Source organism: Dermochelys coriacea, chromosome 1 (assembly GCF_009764565.3).
Source record: "Dermochelys coriacea isolate rDerCor1 chromosome 1, rDerCor1.pri.v4, whole genome shotgun sequence".
NCBI classification, from domain to species: domain Eukaryota; kingdom Metazoa; phylum Chordata; order Testudines; family Dermochelyidae; genus Dermochelys; species Dermochelys coriacea.
In genome coordinates this window covers 135,229,409-135,255,694 of record NC_050068.2, presented here as the reverse complement: position 1 = coordinate 135,255,694, position 26,286 = coordinate 135,229,409, and the positions used below count along the sequence as shown (strand labels likewise).

Below are 26,286 nucleotides of genomic sequence, written 5' to 3'. Positions count from 1 at the left end.
TGTCCCATCGATGAAGGGCTAATCAGCAGGGCTTTACAACATCATTGTAAATGGGGGTGTTTGTTTGCACATGCTGTAATAATTTCTTCACCCAAGAGAAGAGGGCTGCATTTTTCTAAGAAAAATTAAAGAAAAAAACTAGACTTTACTTAAAAAGATACCTAACTTTAGCATATTGCTTTTGATTTACTCGTCCAGGAGAAAGCTTTGTCTGAAAATTATATATGAATTTCATTTTTAAAAGACATATGTTAACTATAAATCAAACCACAACTATCATATTAATAAAATGAGTCACATTTTCAAGTAACAAATACCATTTCTGTGACTCCTTAGCAATTAATAATACCGCAGCTTTAAATAATAATCGTATCCAGCCTGACCTGTCATCTTTTTCACTAGACAGGAGTCTCTCTATCAGTGATACTTCTTCCACTTCCTCTTTTTTGGAGCTCTGGCAGACAAGAGAAAAGCATTAAATTTGGTTCTTTGGCCTAACTTTAGGAACATAATAGTACTATTGTAGCATATGATCTTACAGAGAGCTTAAGCACATAGATAGCATTTGTTGACAACAATGTAGTTTTATGCACACCATGACTTTTTAAACAACATTGTATAGAAGAGCAAGCACATTGTCAGTAATATGGTATTACATCCCAAAGTAATGATGTTTTGGGACATAAAATGTGAACCAGTTCTGAACAGAAACTTATAAAATAATTTTATTACACAAGAAATTCCATTTTTGATGACAATTCATTCACTGGAAAGCTTCAATGGACTTTTTTTTTAAAAATCACATAGTTACTTGTTCTCTCAGGCCTAAATGTTTAATTTTTGACATCCATTCATCTAGAAGCTATTTCACACCTGCAATTTTTGTGCACTATCATTTACATGTATAAATGACAGTGACAGAGGCAAACCCAATTTCTGCAGAAATGGGTTTTAGAAGTATAAATTCTATTGTGTGTGCGCTACTGTCTTGGTGCATTATGTATACCATTAGTGAACATGCAAGAGAAGGTCCCTTTAAAAATTAGGCCCTCAGTTTTAACTATCCTTTGTTTACATACAACATTTTGAAACCATTAATTTCTAACTACATTAAATACACATATTCTATTGTTCTGTGTTACTGTTTGACATAATGCAATATAGCTGGGCACAGCCTTACATAAGAAATGTAATCCCACATGACCTAGGCAAAACCCCTTGGGAAGATGGATCTCCAACCGTGAAAACAAATCCAACAGTTAACTGACTAACTATATTATAAACCAGCTCCTCTTCTCACATTTTGTTACTCTAACTTTTGCACTGAAAATGAAGACAACCAAATTGAGTTGACAGTATTCTCCACCTCATGATCTATGGATACATTGTAATTCAGACAAAACATTGTCCTCCAGAGTCACACTTTGAAATCACCCTTTTACTGCCTGTAGGTTTTGGTATATCACCTTGTTTGTCAGCTCCTGCTCTCTGCTCTGCTCTATCAGTTTCATGTATTTTTCTAGTGGATTAGGACTAGGGTCACACAAATTGTCTTTAGCATCAGGATTACTGATTTCTGACTCTTCCACTTCATGGTTTGTCTTTTTTTCTTCTTCTTCACTTTTCAATGAATCTTGGATCAACTTCTAAAAAAAACCCAACAAAACAGCAACACACTTAAAACTGACCAGCCAGTTCAAAAATATTTCAATCAGGTTTTATATATAAAGTTCAGTACATTACCAGTCTAATCTAGTAATCTGTGCTCCAGTCTGAATGGAGTGTTTAATGTGACATGTACCGTATTCACTCACACTTTTGGGATGGGCCAGATCATGCAGTTCTTGCTCAGGCAAAGTCCCATTGTAGTCAATGGGAGTTTCACCTAAGTAGAGAATGCATCCGATGAAGTGAGCTGTAGCTCACGAAAGCTTATGCTCAAATAAATTTGTTAGTCTCTAAGGTGCCACAAGTCCTCCTGTTCTTTTTCCGGACACAGACTAACACGGCTGCTACTCTAAAACCTGAGGGACTGGGTATTAGGTATCATATTATTTTTTCATTCAGTTTGTTCCAATCTGGGAGCCAATTTAGAAAACAGTCTCTAGTTTTGGCTTACAATAAGCCAAACCCTGTCCATGTTGAAACCAATGTCACACAATAGTATCACATAGTAACATGAATTACTGGACAGCAAGCTTTTAATCTGGGGAGAAATTTTAGAAACAAGAAAGTTTAGTTATTAATGTAGCTACAGAACTATTATAAATGACAGCAAATCCAGGATAAACTATTCTATGTTAAATTCACATAGAAAAAACAATGTAGGAAGTCGTCTAGGATTGCGATGTGGTTAATTTAGTTCAAATTATGTTATAACAAAGTTGCATTCCTGTCAGAAATTAAAATATTACATCACCATTTCTTCATTCAGTTTTTCTAGTTCTCTTTCCTCCCTTTCCAGTGCTTCCTGCCTTTCTCTCTGCCTTCTTTCTTCTCTTTCTCTTCTTTCTTCTTCCCATTTTTTTTCATTCTCTTCTCTTTTCTGTTCTTCAGACTGTCTTTGATCAACCACTGCTGTAACAAAATTATTTCTGTGGCATTTGAAATACAAAAGTGCCGTAATCAAGATTTGCAAGTGTTGGCTATTGAAATAAAGTGTGACATGCAGTTTGGTAATACATTGAGTGAATTGGTAGTCCCGATACGGTAAGACGGAAAACAGACAAACAAGTAAGCAGCAAATTGATTATGTAACCGTGTCTGTATGGCACCTATAATAAACCTAAAAAATCTGGATGTGTAATTTACACATGTAGCACGTAACATTGTTAATTTGAGCTAATTTAGCAGGCAATTTTTTTTTCAATTATTAGGTCTTCTTATCTTACTGGTTACGCAATGAAACTCCAAGACTTAAGCCAAAGAGATAGGATAGTTTTATGATTAAAGCAGAGGAGAAGGAGTCAGAAGACCTGTGCATAATTCCCAGCTGTGCCACAGACTTCCAGAGTGACCTTGGGCAAGTTATTTAAGCCAATTTTTTCAAATCTGGATGTCTAACCTCGAGTAGATGAAATCCATATTTACAGTAGGCTTCTAAATAAGTGGCCTGACTTAGAAGTGGTAAACACACACAGCTCCCACTGAGGTCAATATGGATTTAGAGATGCCCTAGTTTAGGTTCTAGTAGGACTAACACGGCTGCTACTCTGAAAATAGTAGGAAAATGTTAACCTGAGCCTCTCTGTGCCTCAATTTCCTGATCTGTAAAATGGAGATGATCCTACCTGTCTTCCTCATAGGGATGCTGCCAGGTTTAATTCTTTAGTATTTGTAAAATGTTTTAAGATATTTGGATAGAAGAGGTTAAAAAAATACAAAGTATTATAAAGTAGTTATTTAGGGAAAAATTATCACAGCATATAAATCTAGTTAAACCTGTGGAGTTTAAATGCTAAGACCATTTACTTCTATGAAGTAGTAATTTGTTACATGCAAAAAATACCAGAAACTATTTGAAGCTAGAAAGCCTTCTGCCCACAGCAACACCTTTGGGTAAGACTTGAAAACTACCTTCATACCCAGCAAGATGTTCCAGACCATTATACCACTGAGCTATACTGAAGCACTGGAGAAATTAAGCATGCTACATTTAAACCATCTTTGCCTATCTATCTCTTAGGGTTTTATATTGACACCCTTCACAATAGTGATTATATACTGAGCGAATTGGTATGCAAAACAATCAGCAAATGCAGACACACATTAAGAGAAATGTTGAAGAAAGCTTCTCCCTAAAGAAGCAAAGATCATGAAATTAATATTGAGGCCAAAACAAAAAAATGAAGTCTCTTCAGAAGCCAAAAAGCAAACTTAAAAAGATGAAATTAAAACAAAGTTAATAGAAGTACTGGTGAAAATCATCATCCTACAGTGAGTCAAGAATTAACAAACAAAGATGCATTATTCCTTCTTCTTTAGTACCTAAACACTAGCTTTGAGAAAAGTTTTCAACCACTTCAATACAGGAAAATACAAAATGCTAATTTTTGTTTGCTTTTTGTTTTAATACATTTGCCATCTAAAAAGGATATTGGCTTTTGTTTCCTAGCTGAGAACTCACTTAAATCCTGCTGTGAAGTGGCTGTTGCTGGCACAGCGTTTGTGACATTGCTCCCATTGACGCTGTCCCCAGATGGATGTGACACATCATCACTTTCAAACTGCTCTGGAATGTCCCCTTGATCTGGAGAAGAAGTTTGAACAATGGCCTCATTATTCCGTAATTATAATAGTGGGGCAAAGGAATGGACACAAAGTGTGGGAATGCTTGGAGAGAGAATACATAAATTTAAGCCATTAATTAAGCACTCTCCCCTCCAAACTCAACCATTTAACTGAACATTAAGAAATATCAAGTAGGCTGCACTTGCTACTTTAATCATAGTCATGGCATTGTTTGGCTTTGAAAACTGATTGTAACAACACGTGTTTACTAAAGCTACTGGCACAACTGAAATCAACGTATACTTGTGAGATAAAAGATTTTTAAAATTCTTATTTGATCCATAAATATAGCCACAAAATGTAAAAACAAGTGGTTTCCCTCACATACTATATCTATGTGCCTATACACATACACACCCTCCTCACAAAGAATTACATTAAAAGCACTGAGAAGTTAGGAAATGCCAGAATGCCTTTTCAACCTTAATTAGTCACACTTGTGTGTAATGCATTATGAGATAGTCTTTGATTACATGATCACATACTATTTTGTCCACAGGACCCACCTCATTCAGGATGAATGGTGTTCACTTCATGAGCAGCTATTCAATATGTTGTTTTCTCCTAATTGTTCAATGTATGGCCCCAGGCCTTATTTACTGCACAATATTCAAACCCTGCTCTGAAGACAGAAGTATTAATTTCTTCATTGGATTCTCTATGGTACGCATTCCTATAGTATCTGAATGTTTCACAAAATAATAAAGAATTCATTTTCACAAGACCATTGTCAGGTAAGGTAGTGGTATCCCCATTTTACAAATGGTAAACTGAGGCACAGATTAAAGTCAGAAATATCCACTAATTTTGGGTGCCCAATTTGAGAAACCTAGGTCATTGGATTTTCATGCAATTTAGCATTATATAGCTTGTTATATGTTCCAAGCACAGCTCCCATTGACTTCAGTTGCAAATGTGTGTTCAGCACTTCTGCAAGTCAGACCCAAATGTCTCAAGTAAGGCATCAAGAAAAAGATGAACATAAACCAATCTTCTGACAGGTAGTCACTTAAGTGACTTGCCTAGCATCACACAGGAACTCTGGAATTCAATTGCCTTAATCACAAGACCTTCCTTTCTTTTCCTACAATCCCCTGCCACATTCACTACACACCTTCCAACTACTGCAACAAATAAGGCAGAAGTCTGACACACAACAGCCTTCTTCGCTACACAACCCTGATTCATCCACAGAGCAGATCTATCTGGTGCACTGAATGAGACAGGCATCTTGTGGAAAAAATAGAATGTGATTACATAATTAAAGATTGTCTCATAATGCATTGTCCAGGGGACAATTTTCAAAAAACTTTTCATCCTGAAGCATGCCTCTCGCACAGAAAATTCCTTCCAAAATAGTTAAAGTTTGGCGATGTTATAAGCAACTGAAAACAGGATCTTATAGTGAGAAGTCTCAGGCAACCTTAGTAATAGGTATCCATAGATTCTGAGGCCAGAATGGACCATTGTGATCATCTAGTCTAACCTCCTCTACAACAGGCCCTAGAACTTCCCCCAAAATAATTCCTAAAGCATATCTTCAGAAAAACTTCCAATCTTGATTCACCAGCTTTGTCTATAATGACACACAAATCTCATTCTCTTTCATGTACATCAGATAACCCATCATATGATTAACATGATTAAAAGCATCTGTTTTTTTCAGTTTTCTTTTAAATTAGTTTTAAATAACTTTATTATTAATCAAAGATATAGCTACCTAAACACAGATATTACTTATGTTGTAGTCATTATCAACAATCATCATCAATATGTTATTTTGTATTCCTCATGCTTGAAACAGCAGAATTTCATGTGTACAGATTGGCAAAAGGAATGACTAAATAGCAAAACCATTTCTAATATTCTATGAGCAGAAAACAGTATTACCATAAAGATCTTTAAATAATCAAAGTCTAAAATGTCCATATATGTGTGTGTGTATATATATATATAAAAAAAAAATAAATTATGCATATAAATGTATCAGAGTTCATATATTCCATAAAACACACTGCAAGAAGTATCAGTGTTGTTCTTCAGTTACTATATCTTGGATCCAACTTCTAAAAATCAGTCATCCATGCAGAAACAGAGAACTAGATAATCAACAATAATATATTGACCAAAATAAGACAGCTACTAGTACAGAAAGAATGATCTTTATTTGCAGCCAGAAAGCAACAACACTAACTATTTAGAAAATAAAAAATAAAAATGATCTTGCTCTGTCTGTATCTTCGTTCTTACAAGTGGGTGAAGAGTGCTAGAGAGGTTTTTATTGCTATGAGTTTGGAATAATTGTGCTGTCATGGTAATTATCTACATCAGTGATGGAATCCATTTTAGGCTGGACTGGCAGATGGGCATTTCCTGTCTCCTGATGTCCCCTGGCACCATGTGCTGATATAGTTGCTATACTCTCCTTTTTTTCTCTCTCCATTTTCTCTCTTCTCTTTTTGTCTTATTCCTTCATTATCTACTTCCCCGCTTTCTGTATTTCCCCCCTTTTTCTTTTTTGCTTTTTATATGCAGTGGAGAAGATACAAGGTTAACTTGAAATCATATGATTTGAGATGCTATCGGATAAGTGTTAAACAAAACTGCATGATGGGGTATGTTATAGGACAAAGAGAACACATGCCATTGGGTGCACAGAGGTTTGGACTTCTAGTGGAAGCTCCTCCCAGACTGCTTGTTTGGAAATCTTGGGGGCGGGGGGGGAGGCGTTAATTCGAAAGGTTGGTTTTTTGACTTCTGAGGAGAGAGGGAGCGGGATCACAGAGGGGGATGCAAAGGTAGACTTTGATCAGGAAGGGAAATACTGCCAGGCTCTTGTAAGATTAGGCTTTCCCTAGTGCAGTGGTCCTCAATTTTTTTATATCGCGCCCCACCCTCCTTACCTGTAATTGAATCTGTCCACACATACACACACCGGAGCCGGACCCACGGCCAGAACTATGGTTAGAAGCCGCGGTCGGGGTCAGGGGTCGGGAGCTGGGTCCAGGAGCAGGAGTGGAGCTGAGGACGGAGCTGCAGCTGGGGGTGGGCTTAGGGTGCAGCAGAGCTAGGGACAGAGCGGGGCTGGGTGATGCTCTCTCCACATCCCCCACGGGGGCTGGATCAAGACCTGCCACATCCCCTTGAACATTCCTCTGCGCTCCCCTAGGGGGACGCGCCCCAAAATTTGGGGACAACTGCCCTAATGGAGTAAGAAATACAAGGGTTACTGAACACTATTATCACGTTTAATCTGGTTAAATAGAGGTTTAGTGGTTTTTCAAACCCAGAAGTCAAAGGTGTCGTCAGTTTGGAGAGATCTGCAGGGCCCTCAAAACGGAGTTAGGAAAAGCGGCCAGGATTGCCTATATTTATTGGCAAGTGTCCTGAGAGGAAGTTCACTGGGGTAAAATGACTGTTCTAAGTGCCACAGAGAAATCAATATTGAACAAGGTGTGTGCCCATGCCAAGGCAGGTCGTGGCATATGCTTTTCATGTTTCTTCTCTTTCTGCTCCCTTCCTCCTTTCTGATAGCTCTTTTCCTCCGCTCACATGCCAATGGAGGTATTCACTGGTACACCCAACACAGCACTGGGTGTCAGTACAGTTAATTTAGAACCCAGCTCTAGGTACAAATATCTCAAGTTATCCCTTCTGTTCATGTGCATCACTAATTAGATGAGGAGGCATTTAGCTAATTCTATCTAGGCATGACACCTGGTTTTCCCAGTTACCCATAGCATCCAGTCTGTTCTCAAATCCAGTAAAATAAAGGAATAAAAATAGGTGAATTAGAATCAGTTTCTAAAAGTATCTACTGTAAAAGTAAGTAATTTAATAATTTAAATGAATAAACATCATATCCTAATTGTATGAGCAGAAATACCTAATATAGAAGTATTTCAACTAATGCAAGCTGCATTAAAAATAATGTAAAATACTGTTAAATAAACTATAGAAACGCGTCGCTTAACATTGTAGTTATGTTCCTGAAAAATGCTACTTTAAGCGAAACGTTGTTCAGCAAATCCAATTTCCCCATAAGAATTAATGTACATGGAGGGGATTAGGTTCCAGGGAAATTATTTTCGCCAGACAAAAGACTATACACACACACACACACACACACACAGAGTATAAGTTTTAAACAAACAATTTAACACTGTACACAGCAATGATGATTGTGAAGCTTGGTTGAGGTGGTGGAGTCAGAGGGTGAAAGAGGGTGGGATATTTCCCAGGGAATGCCTTACTGCTAAATGATGAACTAGCACTTGGCTGATCCCTCAAGGGTTAACACACTGTTGTTAATGTAGCCTCACACTCTACAAGGCACCATGAATGGAGGGAGGGGAGACAGCCTGGCAGAGAGAGAGAGAGAGAGAGAGAGAGAGAGAGAGACGTGCATTGCCCCTTTAAGTATGCTGACACCACTCTTAGTACGTTGCCTTTTTAAGTAGATCAGCAAGTTGAGACAGCAGCTGCTGCCAGCAAGCTCTCTCCGTCCTGAGCCCTGACGTGTCTCCCCTACCCCCCCACTCTGTGGAGATAAGGAACAGGAGCGGGGGGCAGGTGTGGGGGGAGGGGGACACCCTGACATTAGCACCCCTTTTTTCCCCCACCCCACACAGCAAGCAGGAGGCTCCCAGGAGCAGCTCCAAGGCAGAGGGCAGGAGCAGCACATGGCAGTGGGGGGAGGGACAGCTGAACTGCCAACAACTGGTAGCCTGCAGGGTGGCTGCAGCACAGGGAACTTAGGGGAGCAGGGAGCTGATGGGGGGGCTGCCGGTCCACCCTGGTTCCAAACCCCCGCCAGCTGGCTCCAACGGGCTGCTCTTTCTGTAAGCAGTGGACAAAGCAGGTGGCTGCCAAAGGACATTATAAGGGAGCACTGCACAACTTTAAACAAGCATGTTCCCTAATTGATCAGCAACGAAACAATGTTGACCGGGATGACGTTAGGTCAGGAGTTATTGTATTTAAAAGCTGTAAAAAGAAAACTAAATGGAATGAATTAAAACTGATGATTAAAATAACTAAAACTAAGGGGAAAATCCACAGAACAGTCACCCACTTTATCAACTCATCACTCAACATAGCCAGCACGTCTGCCATGGAAAACAGAGCAACCTTAGAGATGTTTTATTTAAAGTTTAATACTGTGTTGATACCTAGGAAAGCAAGTAGGGAATTGTTACCTTTGCTCCATGTTCTATGATCCCCAACAACAATGCATGAATTGAGACAGTGTGACACCTGGAGCTAATGCTGATCATAGAATATCAAGGTTGGAAGGGACCGCAGGAGGCCATCTAGTCCAACCCCCTGCTGAAAGCAGGACCAATCCCCAATTTTTGCCCCAGATCCCAAAATGGCTCCCTCAAGGATTGAACTCACAACCCTGGGTTTAGCAGGCCAATGCTCACACCACTGAGCTATCCCTCCCCCTTATCTCTGCATCCGTATCTTTGAGACATATTCTACCTTTAACTGGTGGTCTATTTGTCAACAGTGAGTTTAATTTGCTACCCAATCATGTAGCTTTAATAACAGTTTATCCAGCCTTTATTAACCTAAACAACTGTGTTATCTGCAAATTTTGATACCTCAATATTCACCTTCTCCACACACAAACACTGTCTCACTGTAGGTAAGGTTGCACAGTTCTATTTGCATAATATTTTAATAATAATAATAATAATAATAATAATAATAATAATATCTGAAAAGCTTAAACTGAAATCTCTGACATAACCTAAACTATGGTCTTGTAACTTCTCCATCATAATGTATTAAACAACATTTCTTTCTAATATGGATCCCTCAGCTACCCCCACTAACCCTTTGCTAATTTTAGGTTGAAAGGAATGGTTAACCTTAAGGAAAATAACAATATCTTCTACTCTTTCCATTTACTAAGTAACTGTCTGAAAAAACACACTAAAGCTTACATTTAAGAGAAGAATCATGTTCTTCAAGGTCCTCATATGCTAGCTTTTCTGGCTTTGAAGAGTCATTGAAGTCCTGATTATCAGCTTGCAGTTTACGAAGACTGAAAGTGAGGAGGAAAGAGAATATGAATTTAAAGGTTTAATAACCAAAATGTCAAGTATATCAGCAGGTAAAGATTTGACAATAGTCTGTAGTACCCAAGAGTAGCCAAGGACTAAGAAAATTGTAAAACCACATAAGCAAACTAACGTATAAATCAGAATTTACATGATATGGAATTGAAATACAGTAACCTAATTCTGACCACCTTCAGGTCTGAATGCAAGACTCAGCTCTTCCCCTGCAGTTTCTCCCCAAAACATATCCACAACTGGGAAGAGTGAAATACATACAAAAAGAAAGATATTCTATGAAATGGAGTTTAAACAGAAAGAGAAAACAAGAAAGAAGGCAAATAGGATCACATGTACAAAGGGGAGAGAGATTAAGTATTATGTCCTTTTAACCACATTCACTTTCGTAGTTTAATTTGTGTCCAGTGCTTTGATGCCATGATAGTCCGTTAGATTAGATAGCCTTTCATCCCTGAAACCACAGTTTACAATCCTTCTTTGGCCCTATGGAAAATGAGTTTTGTGGTCTCTTTCTAACTGCTACTGCGGATTTGTCTATAACTGCATCAAGTATAATACACTCAGTGTTACACTGTTAGCAATCTCTTATCCAAAAAGCAGAAAGAGAGCTGCAGGTCACAAATTAGATGCCCAGTAGCCCTGTATACAGAAGCTTGTCAGCACCTGGATATATTAGTCTTTCACTATAAGCATAAACAATACAAAATATTTATGAAAAGTCTAAGGAATAAGTTTTTTATGGGGTGAGAAGAGGAGGATACATAAAATGTACAGGCTCTAAGAGATAGGCTTCAATTTACACTAATTAAGACTAAGGGAAAAATACTCCTAGCAGTGTTGGTTCTGCCATTTCAGAAGAATGGCTCAATATACAGAAAAACCCTGTAAATTACACTCACCATCTACTGCTGTCAAATATAAGTGGTATTTCTAGAACTATATAATCTAGATAATTTATAATCCGTACATAATCTATATTAAATGGTTTTTAATCTCTCCTTTACAGAAATTTTTGTCTGTTGGGTACATATTATCTATCTAGTGTCCAAGGACGCATGCCACTTTGTATAATATTGCTAGTGTTAAATCCTGTAGAAGTGTTAGGAAGGCCTGGAATTCAATGGGACAGATTCAGTAAACAAAAGTAAGAGAGGTATGTCTCATTAAGGCAATTATTTGCATGAATCTCAAATGGTTTTCACAAACCATTTTATCACAGCAATGTTGATGAATATGGACTGTATCCGGTATCAACAACATTCCATAAAACACCTAATGGTGTCTCGGCCAACAATAAATTACTAGAAAAATGAATTAAAAAACTATTATTCTGAGAAACAAAGATTTATATAAAAGGTGCTTTATGGACAGTAAAACTGGCATCCTAACCTATAATCAAAATATTCAATCCTTAAATTTTTTAGGAATCAGCATTAAAACTGCAGCAATCAAGCCTATATCTAGGATTAGCGAGAGATGGAAGGTCTGATGTAAAGGGCTCATTCCTGTCCTTCTGATGATACCAATGTATTTTGGAAACAACTGTAAAGAAAACAATACTTCCCACAGAGCCAGAATACTAGAAATGAAGTCATTTCTCCTAAGGGAAAGAAGGGGTTGCACTCGCAGGTTGGGGCAGAAAACGAACTGTAATGAGGGTGTCTTGAGAAAAGACATTTTTCCCAGTGATGGATGAGGTGTTTTCTTTTGATTGTCTCCCTGGTGTTCTGGACAGAATATGGACCACTCTACTGGAAATACACCAGATTTTCCACACTTGGGAGGCAGTATCATGGTTTCTTTTATTTTTTTTTTGTTAGCTCCCCTTCCCTCTTTCTAACCTTACCCAGCTATATAAATCCTATCAACTATGACACATTTACCTGATGCTCAGACTGAACAGCTGGAAAAAGCCCACACATTTATTACTGTATTTCAGAAAAATAAATTGTTGCATGCTATAGCCATCTTCTCTTATAATATTCTCATAGAGATTAACAGCACTTAACGCTCAACTGGTGAGGTCTATCATGTTAGTACCAAATGGGACATCAGTGAGATAGTGGGGACAGCATGAATAAACGGAATGGAATTGTGGAAGGTGAGAAACTATAGAGGCACCAGGATGAACATGCACCTACCTAAGAGGCCCCACAAAATTCCAACCAGTTTTCAAGACCAAGAATCAAAAGCTCCCTAATCTCTAACTGCATAAAATACAAAAATAAATTATCTACATCTCATTTAAAATGAGTACAAATGAGTTGATTTTCAAAAAAAAAAAAAAAAAGGACAAATGAGCACTTGCTATGGCAACCTGAGCCTACAAATGCCTATCCTTCAACAACAGACTTGGAGGGTAGGTGGGTGGGTGAGTGACAATCCTGAAAATGATCTTTCAGAAAAACAGAATTACAAGTAACTGTCCCTTCTTTCAAGACACACCATCTATGCAGGACTCTCACTCTTTGAATGTAACTGACCTCCAGGAGATTTCTCAAGATGGTGTCAGGAACAGGGCCTGATTTAGGGGCAGGTGATACTGGGCATCGGGCTCGGGTTTTTGTTGTTAGCAACACTTTTCCTAACGTGTGGATAGGTTTGAGGATTCTGCTCATGCTGCTTCTCACGAGTGGTGAGCGCAGGTTTTTGAAGGTCAGGCTCATTAAAACATATCTTTGATCGATGATGGCTGACGAGAAACTGACATCGCTTTATCGCTTGATAATGCCATTGGTCAGTCTTTGGATCTCTCTGGTGGTGTGCTTCAGTTCACCAGGGAAAAGGCGAGAAAAGTGACCCTTTCACTTTTCAGTTATTCTTAAAATTAAAAAGTTTCTATAAGCTTAGAGGAAACCAATTTTTTTTATTTGCTTATACACTGCATGAATAAATACAGATTTACAGATCCTAGCATGCAAATTTATTGTTTGATATGACATGGATAAATCAGGCATGCCAGTCATAAAATGGGCTACAAATGAAATAAAAAGGTATTCAAAAGTTTAACAAATGCGGGGGGAGAGGGCCACCAAAGATGCTCCTTGCCTGGGGTGCTATTTGGTCTAGGGTCAGCCCTGGTCAGGAAGGCCTTGGTGCTGTTCTGTTTTTCTTTTGTGGTGGGTAAAGAGGAAAGAATGAGAGATGCAGTGGGGATGTTTTGTTACTTTTAAACTCAAAAATGTGCCTATTTACACAAAAGAATCTAGACTGTTCAAAGTGGTACCAGATGAGAGAACAAGGACTAATGGTCTCAAGTTGTAGTGGGGGAGGTTTAGGTTGCATATTAGGAAAAGAAAATTCACTAGGAGGGTGGTGAAGCACTAGAATGGGTTACCTAGGGAGGAGGTGGAATCTCCTTCCTTAGACGTTTTTAAGGTCAGGCTTGACAAAGCCCTAGCTGGGATGATTTAGTTGGGGATTGGTCCTGCTTTGAGCAGGGGGTTGGACTAGATGACCTCCGGAGGTCCCTTCCAACCCTGATATTCTATGATTCTATGAAAAGACAGCTTGAAAAGACAAAACAACAAACTCCAAAATCCACTAGGTGATGCGAGTTTGGGCTCCCCTACTTCAGAAACAAGTTCTGTTGGCACGAGGAAACAAAGGGAAGCTCATCCTCAGAAAATGAATGTTAACACTGAAACTTTGGGGAGTATGACATGAGGCTACCTGCCTTGCCTAACATCCTGACTGAAAATCATATTGAAGCAGGCAGTGGAAATTGCTATTTCTCAGCTAGCACAAGCCAAACATAGGGCAGCCAGGTCACAGCTGTGAAAAAAACAGCAACACAACCTTTCAGATATAGTCTTCATGGAGATATAGCATCGCTCAAGGAATCAGTGTGCACTTTCTCAGGTCTTTTGTGTGCTCCAAATAGAATCTCAAAGACCTTTAAACTTCAGCTTTATGGTAGGCCTTTGATGAAAAGGGTCTTTCTGGTATGGAAAGGATGAGAAACTCTACCGTCACTTTGGATGGAAACTACTGATGAATTTGGCCCTTGTAAAATATGGTGTAAGATGGGCCCGTCACTAAAACCTGAAGCTCATTCACTCTATGAGCTGATGTTCCCTTCATCAGGAAATGACCGCCCCCCATACAAAACTTGTGATTAAGTGAGCCAGTAGGCACTTTTGTCAGCCTTGTCAGGAACACATTAATATCCCGTGACACAGAGGGTTTATTAAATGTAGTCTCAAAATTGTCACGTCCCACATGAAGCTGATGACAATGAGCTGTAAAAAAAACAATGTACCTTCAGCCAGTTCATGATAGGCTGAAAATAACTGAGCTAAATGAAATTCTTAGAATTAGTCTTTAAATTAGACTCTGACAAGAGGGTAATAAAGGCATTTATGCAGGGCTAGAAAGGGTCCATGGCCCCACATATGCTTTACACTACAAACCTTATCTTGGTAGAACAAAGCACATAATCTAGTTTCTCTATGTGATCAGCTCTGACCAGACTCATAGTCTAATGCTAGTCCAGAGCAGCTTTGGGAGCCATATTCATGTCAGTCAGCATGATGCTGAAGTTCATTAGACTCTTGTTGCTCCTAAGCTTGAACAGAACCTGTTCCTCAAGAGGTTCTGACTTTAAAAAAAAAATCTGGTCTGAGGGTTGAGACGACATCCTTTTCAGCCAGGACTTCCTGACTCTGAAAGAAGAAAACTAGCAGCTACCTTTGTTGAATGCTAAAGATCAACTTCCAGAGCCTGCCTTCAGAGGAAAAACTAAATTATCTTTCCTGAAAGCAGAGATAACTGATGGGAGAGCATCACCCATTTATTTAAGTATCTGGTGCGTAAGGGACAAAGTCTAGAGCAGAGATTCTCAAACTTCATTGTTCTGCAACCCCCTTCTGACAAAAAAAATTACTACACGACCCGGGGGAGATGGGGGACAACACCAAAGCCAGAGCCCGCCAAAGCCCAACCCCACCACCTCGAGCAAGGGGCCAAAGCCAAAGGCTTCAGCCCCAGGTGGGTAAGGCTGAAACCTGAGCCCCATCACCCAGGGCTGAAGCCCTTGGGCTTTGGCTTCCGCCCTGGGCGGTGGGGCTCAGGCTTCAGCTTCCGTCCCACCAAGTCTAATGCCACTCCTGGTGACCCCATTAAAATGGGGTCGTGACCCACTTTGGGGTCCCAAACCACAGTTTGAGAACCGCTGGTCTAGTGTTTAAATATAACAACCCTACCTGAGCTCCCCAGGTGGATGCTCACCCTGTCTCAAGCTCTAGACTTCCAGAAACACTCTCAGGGTACAGACTGTCTATCTAGTACCACATCCTAAGAGAGGAGACTCCATGGTCCAACTGTGTTGTGCCTGAAACTAGTCCTGGCCCTCCCAGCACCTGCTCCACGGATTCTCCAGAGTTCCAATGAAGCTGTGGACCCTCTGAATTACTGTTTCACTCTTTGGGGACTATGCATTAGTGAAAGCAGAGGACACTCAGACTCTGCAAAGGAATTACTATACACACACACTTTTACTCACAGACAAAGCACAAAAGATCTATAGAAAAGTAACAATTGTTCAGGCTACACAGGAAAGATTTTAAGCACATGTTTAAGTCCCCTTTACCTCCTGCTTAAGTGCTTTCCTGAAAAAAAGGTTGCTTTCCTGAACTGAGGCCTTCGTGCCAAATCCTAGTTCCACTGGAACCAGTGGCCACTTTGACACTGGCATGAATATTAGGATCTGTCCATAAAAACAAAGGAATGGCCCTACTGGGTCCATCTAGCCCTGTAGCCTGTCTTCCAACAGTGCCAGTGCCAGGTACCTCAGAGGGAATGAACAGAACAGGTCATCATCAAGTGATCCATCCCCTGTCGCTCATTCCCAGCTTCTGGCAAACAGAGGCTAGGGACACCATTCCTGTCCATCCTGGCTAATAGCCATTGATGAACCTATCCTCCGTGAATTTATCTAGTTCCTTTTTGAACTCTGTTATGGTCTTAGCCTTCACAACATTTTCTGGCAAAAAGTTCCACATGTTGACTGTGGGTTGTGGGAAAGAAATACTTCCTTTTATTTGTTTTAAACCTGCTGCCTATTAATTTCATTTGGTGACCCCTAGTTCTTGTGTTATGAGAATGAGTAAACAACACTTCCTTATCTACTTTCTCTATACCAGTCATGATTTTATAGAACACAACCATACCTCCCCTTAGCCATCTCTTTTCCAAGCTGAAAAGTCCTAGTCTTATTCATCTCTCCTCATACGGAAGCCATTCCATACCCTTAATCATTTTTGTTGCCCTTTTCCAATTCCAATATATCTTTTTTGAGATGGGGCGACCACATCTGCACACAGTATTGAAGATGTGGGCATACCATGGATTTATATAGAGGCAACATGATATTTTCTGTCCTATTATCTATCTCTTTCTTAATTATTCCCAGCATTCTGTTCGCTTTTTTGACTGCCACTGCACACTGAGTGGATGTTTTCAGAGAACTATCCACAATGACTCCAAAATCTCTTTCTTGAGTGGTAACAGCTAATTTAGATCCCATCATTTTATACGTATAGTTGGGATTATGCTTTCCAATGTCTATTACTTTGCATTTATCAACATTAAATTCCATCTGACATTTTGTTGCCAGTCACCCAGTTTTGAGAGAGCCTTTTGTAGCTCTTCGCAGTCTGCCTGGGTCTTAACTATCTTTAGTAATTTTTTATCATCTGCAAATTTTGCCACCTCACTGTTTACCTCTTTTTCCAGATCATTTATGAATATGTTGAATAGGACTGGTCCCAGTACAGACCCCTGGAGGACACCACTATTTACCTCTCTCCATTCTGAAAACTAACCATTTATACCTACTCTTTGTTTCCTATCTTTTAACCAGTTACCAATCCATGAGAGCACCTTCCCTCTTATTCCGTGGCTGCTTACTTTGCATAAGAGCCTTTGGTGAGGGACCTTGTCAAAGGCTTTCTGAAAATCTAAGTACACTATACCACTGAATCCCCTTGGTCCACATTCTTGTTGACCCCCTCAAAGAATTCTAGTAGATTGGTGAGGCATGATTTCCCCATACTTAGATTATTTAACAAAATTTTGTTAGCACACACAACCCTCCGTCCAGTGTCCTGACTACTTAGTTTTGGTGAGTCCTTTCAAGGTCTCAGGACTCTCCACTCCTTCTCCTGGTCAATTTTGCCTTCTTGGTCTAGCTCTCTTGTATAATGGCTAGCAAGAGCCTCCCCTTCTAAAAAATCCCACCCCTCCTGAACATCTTCAAGTCTCTCATCAGGTGATTAATTGCTTATTTGCAACCCATCTGAAGTCCACATTGGAAAAACTGGTTCCCCTGGGCTTTAGTCAGCTCATTGTTCTAGGAAGCTTCCATCTGAATAGAAAACTGTTCAGGTTAAGGATTCTGGATTCCTTTACATTGTTAGTCTACTGCTAGATGCAAGGATTTCTCCGAACACCTCCTGGGCATTTCAACTCAAGATGGAGGCTGCAGTGCCAAAGTAAAGGCACAGTACAGTCTTACAATTAAAATGACATTCCCAAAACACAATGTAGTTTTCAGACTAATACAGACAAATAATAATCTGCCACATTAAATAAATACCCGATTTCCTTTAAGCCCCCAGAGATACAAACAGTCAAAAAGATAAGGCTCAAGACTGATTGAAATTCAGATGACAACAAAACAAGAATATCCAGTCCTTGAACAAGGGCTACTGCAGAAAAAACTGCAACTATTTTAGTTAGAAACATTGGACAGTTTCCAGGGTAACTTCTTCACTAACGCCTATTGCTCAGAGAGGAATTGGCTGGAATGTTCTGGAATACCTATGAAGTACCTGAAGTTAGATGCAGTAGGGCAGAGCCCTTTGGCCAGCCTATAGATGGGAAAGTCAAAAAACTTAAAGAGCTAAGGGGAGTTTACATATGGCTTGCACTGGAGGCATGCGACACAAGTGTGAGAATCCTGAACACATGATATCTTTAGTAAAGCTCTAATTCATACATAGTGAAAGACGGCTGTAATCATGTGAGCTAACCAATAAGGCATAAGTTAAAATGATCTTTCAGATAGTGTTACAATATTTACCTCAACTTTTGTCCATGACTGGTTGGAGAGGAAGGAGCAGACTCAGAAGATGAAAGATGGCCTGCCCTCAAAATAGGAGAAAGAGGCTGGTCGACACTCTGTTGCGAAGAGACTAGGTACGACTCACTGCTATCTGTAAAGCAAAAGGCAGCAATTTATATCAACCAATTTCTTGTACTGTTCCTGCATATCCTAATTATAGTCAGTGCTGGTAGCACTCCCTATTGTTAGGGTTTCCTGACAGTTCCTATTATAAGACAACTGTTTTCAGTTGCTTATAACTTTGTCAAACTTGAATCATTTGGACTATTTCCATACCATGCCTCTGGCTGAATTTTTTTGAAAAATTTCTGCCAAAACAGTTCAGCTATTTCCAAAAATGAGGCTAGGAGGAAAATATGTTGTTTCGCCCATGTTAAAGAAAAACTGATGACTGAAATCTGAAAGAGGATGGCCTTTGCATCAAGGATGTGTCTTTCACCATTCTTTTTAAAATCTACCCAAATTTAATCAAGTTAAAAGCCAATGGGAAAAAAAAATCAGTTTGCACATGCTCAGTAGATACTTTGATTTTAGCTGCTAAAAATCTCTGAAAATTTTGTCCTCACTGAGCATACTCAAGCCTCTCACAGCTCTCAATGCCAACTGGAGGGCACATGCACCGGCCATTCAGCCCAGGGCTACCAGGGCAGAGTCAGGCTTTCCTTTCAATGGCTGCTTCCAGCTGCATCAGGCCAGGGTGCGGCCAGGCACTGAAAAAGAGAGTAGGGATCCTTCCTCTTCAATGATCCCCTGATGGCATACAGAAACCATGACTGATGAAACCATATGATTTGAATGAAGAAGCAACAAAAGCCAGGGAGCGGGCCAAGAAATCTGGGAAGACTGAAACTGGGGGCGAAAGAAGGGAGAAAAACTGGGACTGATGGGTTGAGGAGGCTGAGAACCATGGGGTGGGAGAGGCTGGGACCAGGAGTCAGTAAGGGAAATGAGGAGGAGGGAAGAGAGGTCAGCGGACAGAAAACAAACAGATCAGATGAGGAAGTGGGGGAAGGAGGGGAGACTGGGACTGACTGGCAAAGAGACTGTACTACAGTCATTGTGGGGGAGAACTGGGGTGGAGGGCAGACAGATTTAACAAGGAGCTCAGACACCAGAGGAGAACTGGGAAGACTGGGACAAAGCACTGGCATGAGGACACAGCCTGGAAGAGGAGCCTGGGGAGGGAGACTAGAACTGCTAACTAGTTGAGGAGGAAAAGGAGCAACTGGGACAGTCTGGGTGAGAAGACAGACTGGCTGGCTGGTCAAGGAGAATAGGACTGGGTGTGGTAAAGAGAAGAGAATTGGGTGAGTAGGTAGATTGGGACTCTGACAGTGAATTCAGAGGGGGAGACTAGGATTAGCTCGGCAAGGAAGCTTGGATGAGAAACCTGAAGAGTGGAGACTGGAATTGGGCAGGCAAGAAGAACAGGACTGGGACAAGGAGTGAGAGTTGTGGAAAAGATAGGACTGGGACAGGCTGGAATGGTGGATGGGTGGATGAATGGATATTAGACTGTGCCCATTAGAGAACACTCCCCTCCAGAATCTGGAATGGAAGAAACAGTTACTTACTTTAACTGCGGTTCTTCAAGATGTGATTCAGATGTGTATTCCACTTCGGTGCATACACACCCAACACTCCAGAGCTGAAGAACTTTGCCTACTAGCTCCCATAGGAGATGGTGCTCACTCCTCATGCTCATACCTCTTCCCCTGGCTATATGAGGCAGCAAAGCTTCAACCCTCTGCCCCCTCACTTCCTTTGTACTAAACATCCAGAGATCAGACTCTGATGCAGAGGGGACAGACAGTGGGCTGTGGAATACACATCTGCATCACATTTCAAAGAACCACAGTTACTTATTATAACGGTTTCTTCTTCAAGTAGATGCAGCGGTGTATTCCAATTCGGTGACTCACAAGCAGCACCCACTCCAGCAGGCGCGGCTTGGAGACTACCTTAAAAAGCACTGCAAGACTGCCCTACCAAAACTCGCATCCACCCTGGAAGGTGCAGTAATGGCATAATGGTTCGTGAAGATATGGATGTATGACCACATAGCAGCCCTGCATGTGTCAGCATCGAGACATCCCCGAGGAACCCTACTGACATTGCTTGTGTTTGCATAGCATGAGCTTGTACCTGCTGAAGAGGCGTAGCTAAAGTTATTCCATATGCAGTCTTGATCGAGGATGTGATCTATTTAGAGATCATCTGGGAAGAGAATGCCTGATCCTTCACACAATCTGCATATGACACAAACAGGTGAAGTGAAGCATGAAACAGTTCAGTCCTGTCCAGACAGAAGGCTAGACATTGCTTGACATCTAATATATGGAAGTGATGCTCCTCCAGAGATGAATGTGGCATAGGAAAGAACACAGGTAAACATACCACCTAGTTCAAATGAAACTGAGAAACCATTTTAGAAAATATTTTTTGGTATAGTCATAAAGTCACTTTGTCCTTAGAGAACTGTTTATAATGAGTCTTTGCCATGAAAGCCTGCAACTCTCAGACTCTCCTTTCCTCGTGGATGTTATCGCTACCAGAAACGCAATCTTCTGACACAAAAGTGGAAAGGAACAAGATGCCCAAGGCTTGAATAGACGTCCCATTAAAGCCACTAGGATCGTGTTAAGACGTCCCATTAAAGCCGTTAGGATCCCATAGAGCAACCAGCTCCCAGATCAGAGGATGGAGATGAAGACGACCCAGAGAACACTTGTCTTCAGGGACCATGCATAACTCAGGGAAAAAATCCTGCTGAGATGCTCTGCAAGATGATTCTGAACCCTAGGCAAGTGACTGGCTATCAGAGTGATACTCTCCTCAATGCAGAAATGACACAACCTGATTGCCTCTTGGCAGAGCATCCTGGACTGTGCTCCCCCTTCCTGTTCACATAATATATCACGGTGTGGTATTGTCGGTAAGTATGTGAACCACTGAGCCCCTGATACAGTCCAGAAAAGCATGACATGCATTGTAGATGGCACGAAGCTCCAGCACATCGATATGCAATTAGGACTTCTGTTCTGACCACAGACCTTGAACTTTCGGAGATCCCAAATATGCTCCTGAGCATATCAGGGAGGCATCAGTGACAACAGATCTGATTGGTAGGGCTGGATGATGGGAAGTGTCCACCACTGCAAGTTCAGGACCAGCGGAGGAAGAGAGACCAATCTGTCCAAGAAGAAGAGTCAGATGGTAAATTGTCCAGAGCCACATTTGAAGGGAACAAAGACACAATCTTGCAAACTGAACCACCTGCATACATGCAGACCAAGAGTCTCAGGCACAGCCAAACTGTTGAGGAAGGCTGACTCTGAAGACTGAGGCTAAAAGTGGTGAATCGCCTGGAAACAGTCGGTCAGCAAAAATGCTCTCAAACTTGTAGAGTCTATTAAGGCCAGACTGAACTTGATTTTCTGAGTGGGAATCGAAGTTTACTTTCTAGTACTTAGGATGAGACCCAGACAGTTCAGCAAGCACAATGAAAAAGGACATGAAAAAGGTCTTCCTCTGTGGACCTACCCCTCAGTGACCAGTCTTCCAGTGCATGGGAATATGTGGATTCTTTTATTCCTGAGGCATGGGTGACAGCATACATTTGATAAAAACAAAAGGGCAAAAGACAGGACAAATATAAACACGGTGTACTGAAAATGGTGTTTCACTATGATGAATTGAAGGAATTTTCTGTGGTTCGGCAAAATCGCCACATGAAAGTAGGCGGCCTGAAGATCCAGAGCTACTAACCAGTTGTTCTGAAATAATGCGGGGCAGATAGTTGATAGCGTGACCATTCAGAACCTCACTTATGTGATATATTTGTTGAGGCCACAAAGGTTGAGAATGGGTCTTACCCCTCCCTTGGGCTTGGGCACCAGAAAGTGCTGGAAATAGAAGCCCTTATCCTGATGTTCTAGTAGAACCTCCTCCATCGCTTCCAAAGCCAGTAGAAAGTGAACCTGGTCAAGGAGCAGTACTTGTGACAAAGGTCTCTGAAGAGGGACAGGGAGGAGGGAGGGAAAGGAACTGGATATCATAGCCTAATCTGACAGTGCTTAGGACCCAGCTGTCAGTGGTGATCAAACCCCCAAGCATTGTGAGAGCGAGTTTGCCTGTCCCCAAACAGAGGGGATGGGGAGAAGGGAGTGACAACTGGAACACTGCGCCAGATGAAGGAGTCAAAATGAGTGGTTGGGGGGCACCAGGAGAAGGCATGTTGACTGGTCAAACCTAGGACCTGAATGCCTCCTCCTCTGGGATCTATGCCCTTCTGGGGTAATCCCACTGTCTCGGGGGAAAGGCTGCCCAAATGCTCTCCGAGGACTATAGTGCTGCTGCTGCTGACCACCATAGTTGCGTCTCTGTGCTGCCAGCATATACATCCCAAGGACCACAGGGTAGCCCTAAAGTCCTTGAAGGAGTGCAGAATCTCATCCATCTTATCCGAGAAAAGAACTTGGCCGTTGAAAGACAAATCCTCTATCACCTGTTGCACATTCGGAGTAATGTCCAAATTCTGTAGCCAGGATGCCCTTCTCATAGTTACCGCTAACACCATCACTTTGGCCAAAGTACCTGTGATATCCAGTGTGGACTGCAACGAAGTTTTAGCCACCAAGCAGCCTTTGGTGATAAATGTCTGAAATTCCTCCCTGGAGGATTTGGGCAGCTGGTCCACAAACTTAGACAAAGCCAGCGAGTTCAAAAAGTCATATTTGGACAGCAATGCCATAGTGAGAGATTTTTATGCTGAATATTCTCCTATACCTGGCAGCACCCTGATAGAATCTTGCAGAAAAACCTCGGAAGGAGTTTAAATATCGTAAAAACATATTTCTCTTCACTGGACGTAAAAAGAGTGGTGACAGTATCAGGACACTTTAGTTAGCATAAAACAGTAATTAGTTTTAAGATTAAGGTCTTAATTAAAATAAAAGGAGTACTTGTGGCACCTTAGAGACTAACAAATTTATTTGAGCATAAGTTTCGTGAGCTACAGCTCACTTCATCGCATGTATTTAGTGGAAAATACAGAGGGGAGATTGATATACACACACAGAGAACATGAAACAATGGGTTTTATCATACACACTGTAAGGAGAGTGATCACTTAAGATAAGCCATCACCAGCAGCAGGGGGGGGAAAGGAGGAAAACCTTTCATGGTGACAAGCAAGGTAGGCTATTTCCAGCAGTTAACAAGAACATCTGAGGAACAGTGGGGGGTGGGCTGCGGGGGAGAAATAACATGGGGAAATAGTTTTACTTTGTGTAATGACTCATCCATTCCCAGTCTCTATTCAAGCCTAAATTAATTGTATCCAGTTTGCAAATTAATTCCAATTCAGCAGTCTCTCATTGGAGTCTGTTTTTGAAGTTTTTTTGTTGAAGGATAGCCACCCTCAGGTCTGTAATCGAGTGACCGGAGAGCTTAAAGTGTTCTCCAACTGGTTTTTGAATGTTATAATTCTTGACGTCTGATTTGTGTCCATTTATTCTTTTACGTAGAGACTGTCCAGTTTGGCCAATGTACATGGCAGAGGGGCATTGCTGGCACATGATGGCATCTATCACATTGGTAGATGCCAGGTGAACGAGCCTCTGATAGTGTGGCTGATGTGATTAGGCCCTATGATGGCATCCCCTGAATAGATATGTGGACAGAGTTGGCAACAGGCTTTGTTGCAAGCATAGGTTCCTGGGTTAGTGGTTCTGTTGTGTGGTGTGTGGTTGCTGGTGAGTATTTGCTTCAGATTGGGGGGCTGTCTGTAAGCAAGGACTGACCTGTCTCCCAAGATCTGTGAGAGTGATGGGTCGTCCTTCAGGATAGGTTGTAGATCCTTGATGATGCGTTGGAGAGGTTTTAGTTGGGGGCTGAAGGTGATGGCTAGTGACGTTCCGTTATTTTCTTTGTTGGGCCTGTCCTGTAGTAGGTGATTTCTGGGTACTCTTCCAGCTCTGTCAATCTGTTTCTTCACTTCAGCAGGTGGGTATTGTATTTGTAGGAATGCATGATAGAGATCTTGTAGGTGTTTGTCTGTCTGAGGGGTTGGAGCAAATGTGGTTATATCGTAGAGCTTGACTGTAGACAATGGATCGTGTGGTATGATTTGCATGAAAGCTAGAGGCATGTTGGTAGGAATAGCGGTCAGTAGGTTTCCGATATAGGGTGGTGCTTATGTGACGATCGCTTATTAGCACCGTAGTGTCCAGGAAGTGGATCTCTTGTGTGGACTGGTCCAGGCTGAGGTTGATGGTGGGATGGAAATTGGTGAAATCATGGTGGAATTCCTCAAGGGCTTCTTTTCCATGAGTCCAGATGATGAAGATGTCATCAATGTAGCGCAAGTAGAGTAGGAGCATTAGGAGACGAGAGCTGAGGAAGCATTGTTCTAAGTCAGCCATAAAAATGTTGGCATACTGTAGAGCCATGCGGGTACCCATCGCAGTGCCGCTGATTTGAAGGTATACATTGTCCCCAAATGTGAAATAGTTATGGGTGAGGACAAAGTCACAAAGTTCAGCCATCAGGTTAGCCGTGACATTATCGGGGATACTGTTCCTGACGGCTTGTAGTCCATCTTTGTGTGGAATGTTGGTGTAGAGGGCTTCTACATCCATAGTGGCTAGGATGGTGGTTTGAGGAAGATCACCAATGGATGCCACTAGCTTTCATCCAGATCATACCACACGATCCATTGTCTACAGCCAAGCTCTAGGATATAACCGCATTTGCTCCAACCCCTCAGACAGAGACAAACACCTACAAGATCTCTATCATGCATTCCTACAACTACAAAACCCACCTGCTGAAGTGAAGAAACAGACTGACAGAGCCAGAAGAGTACCCAGAAATCACCTACTACAGGACAGGCCCAACAAAGAAAATAACAGAACGCCACTAGCCATCACCTTCAGCCCCCAACTAAAACCTCTCTAACTCATCATCAAGGATCTACAACCTATCCTGAAGGACGACCCATCACTCTCACAGATCTTGGGAGACAGGTCAGTCCTTGCTTACAGACAGCCCCCCAATCTGAAGCAAATACTCATCAGCAACCACACACCACACAACAGAACCACTAACCCAGGAATCTATCCTTGCAACAAAGCCCGTTGCCAACTCTGTCCACATATCTATTCAGGGGACGCCATCATAGGGCCTAATCACATCAGCCACACTATCAGAGGCTCGTTCACCTGTGCATCTACCAATGTGATATATGCCATCATGTGCCAGCAATGCCCCTCTGCCATGTACACTGGCCAAACTGGACAGTCTCTACGTAAAAGAATAAATGGACACAAATCAGACGTCAAGAATTATAACATTCAAAAACCAGTTGGAGAACACTTCAAGCTCTCCGGTCACTCGATTACAGACCTGAGGGTGGCTATCCTTCAACAAAAAAACTTCAAAAACAGACTCCAATGAGAGACTGCTGAATTGGAATTAATTTGCAAACTGGATACAATTAATTTAGGCTTGAATAGAGACTGGGAATGGATGAGTCATTACACAAAGTGAAAAGGAGTACTTGTGGCACCTTAGAGACTAACAAATTAATTTGTTAGTCTCTAAGGTGCCACAAGTACTCCTTTTCTTTTTGCGAATACAGACTAACACGGCTGCTACTCTGAAACCTGTGATTACACAAAGTAAAACTATTTCCCCATGTTATTTCTCCCCCCCACCCCACCCCCCACTGTTCCTCAGATGTTCTTGTTAACTGCTGGAAATAGCCTACCTTGTTTGTCACCA

The 26,286-nt window shown here is 41.3% G+C and overlaps 1 protein-coding gene across 22 annotated transcripts in view; it reads right to left on the bottom strand.

Moving 5' to 3' along the window:
- OFD1 (OFD1 centriole and centriolar satellite protein) overlaps positions 1–26,286 on the bottom strand; it is a 61,837-nt gene that overhangs the window by 2,329 nt on the left and 33,222 nt on the right. For 10 of the 22 annotated variants that reach the window (XM_038387250.2, XM_043503928.1, XM_043503933.1 and 7 more), the window contains 6 exons: positions 18,460–18,592; positions 10,242–10,342; positions 4,127–4,249; positions 2,420–2,577; positions 1,467–1,646; positions 384–454 (listed from right to left, as the gene is read on the bottom strand). In XM_038387250.2, the coding sequence (XP_038243178.1) occupies positions 384–454; positions 1,467–1,646; positions 2,420–2,577; positions 4,127–4,249; positions 10,242–10,342; positions 18,460–18,592 (766 nt within the window). Of the gene's footprint in view, positions 1–383; positions 455–1,466; positions 2,578–4,126; positions 4,250–4,796; positions 4,913–7,193; positions 7,358–10,241; positions 10,343–18,459; positions 18,593–26,286 lie in introns of those variants that run through there. The other 12 variants (XM_043503931.1, XM_038387244.2, XM_043503968.1 and 9 more) reach the window with 9 other exon arrangements.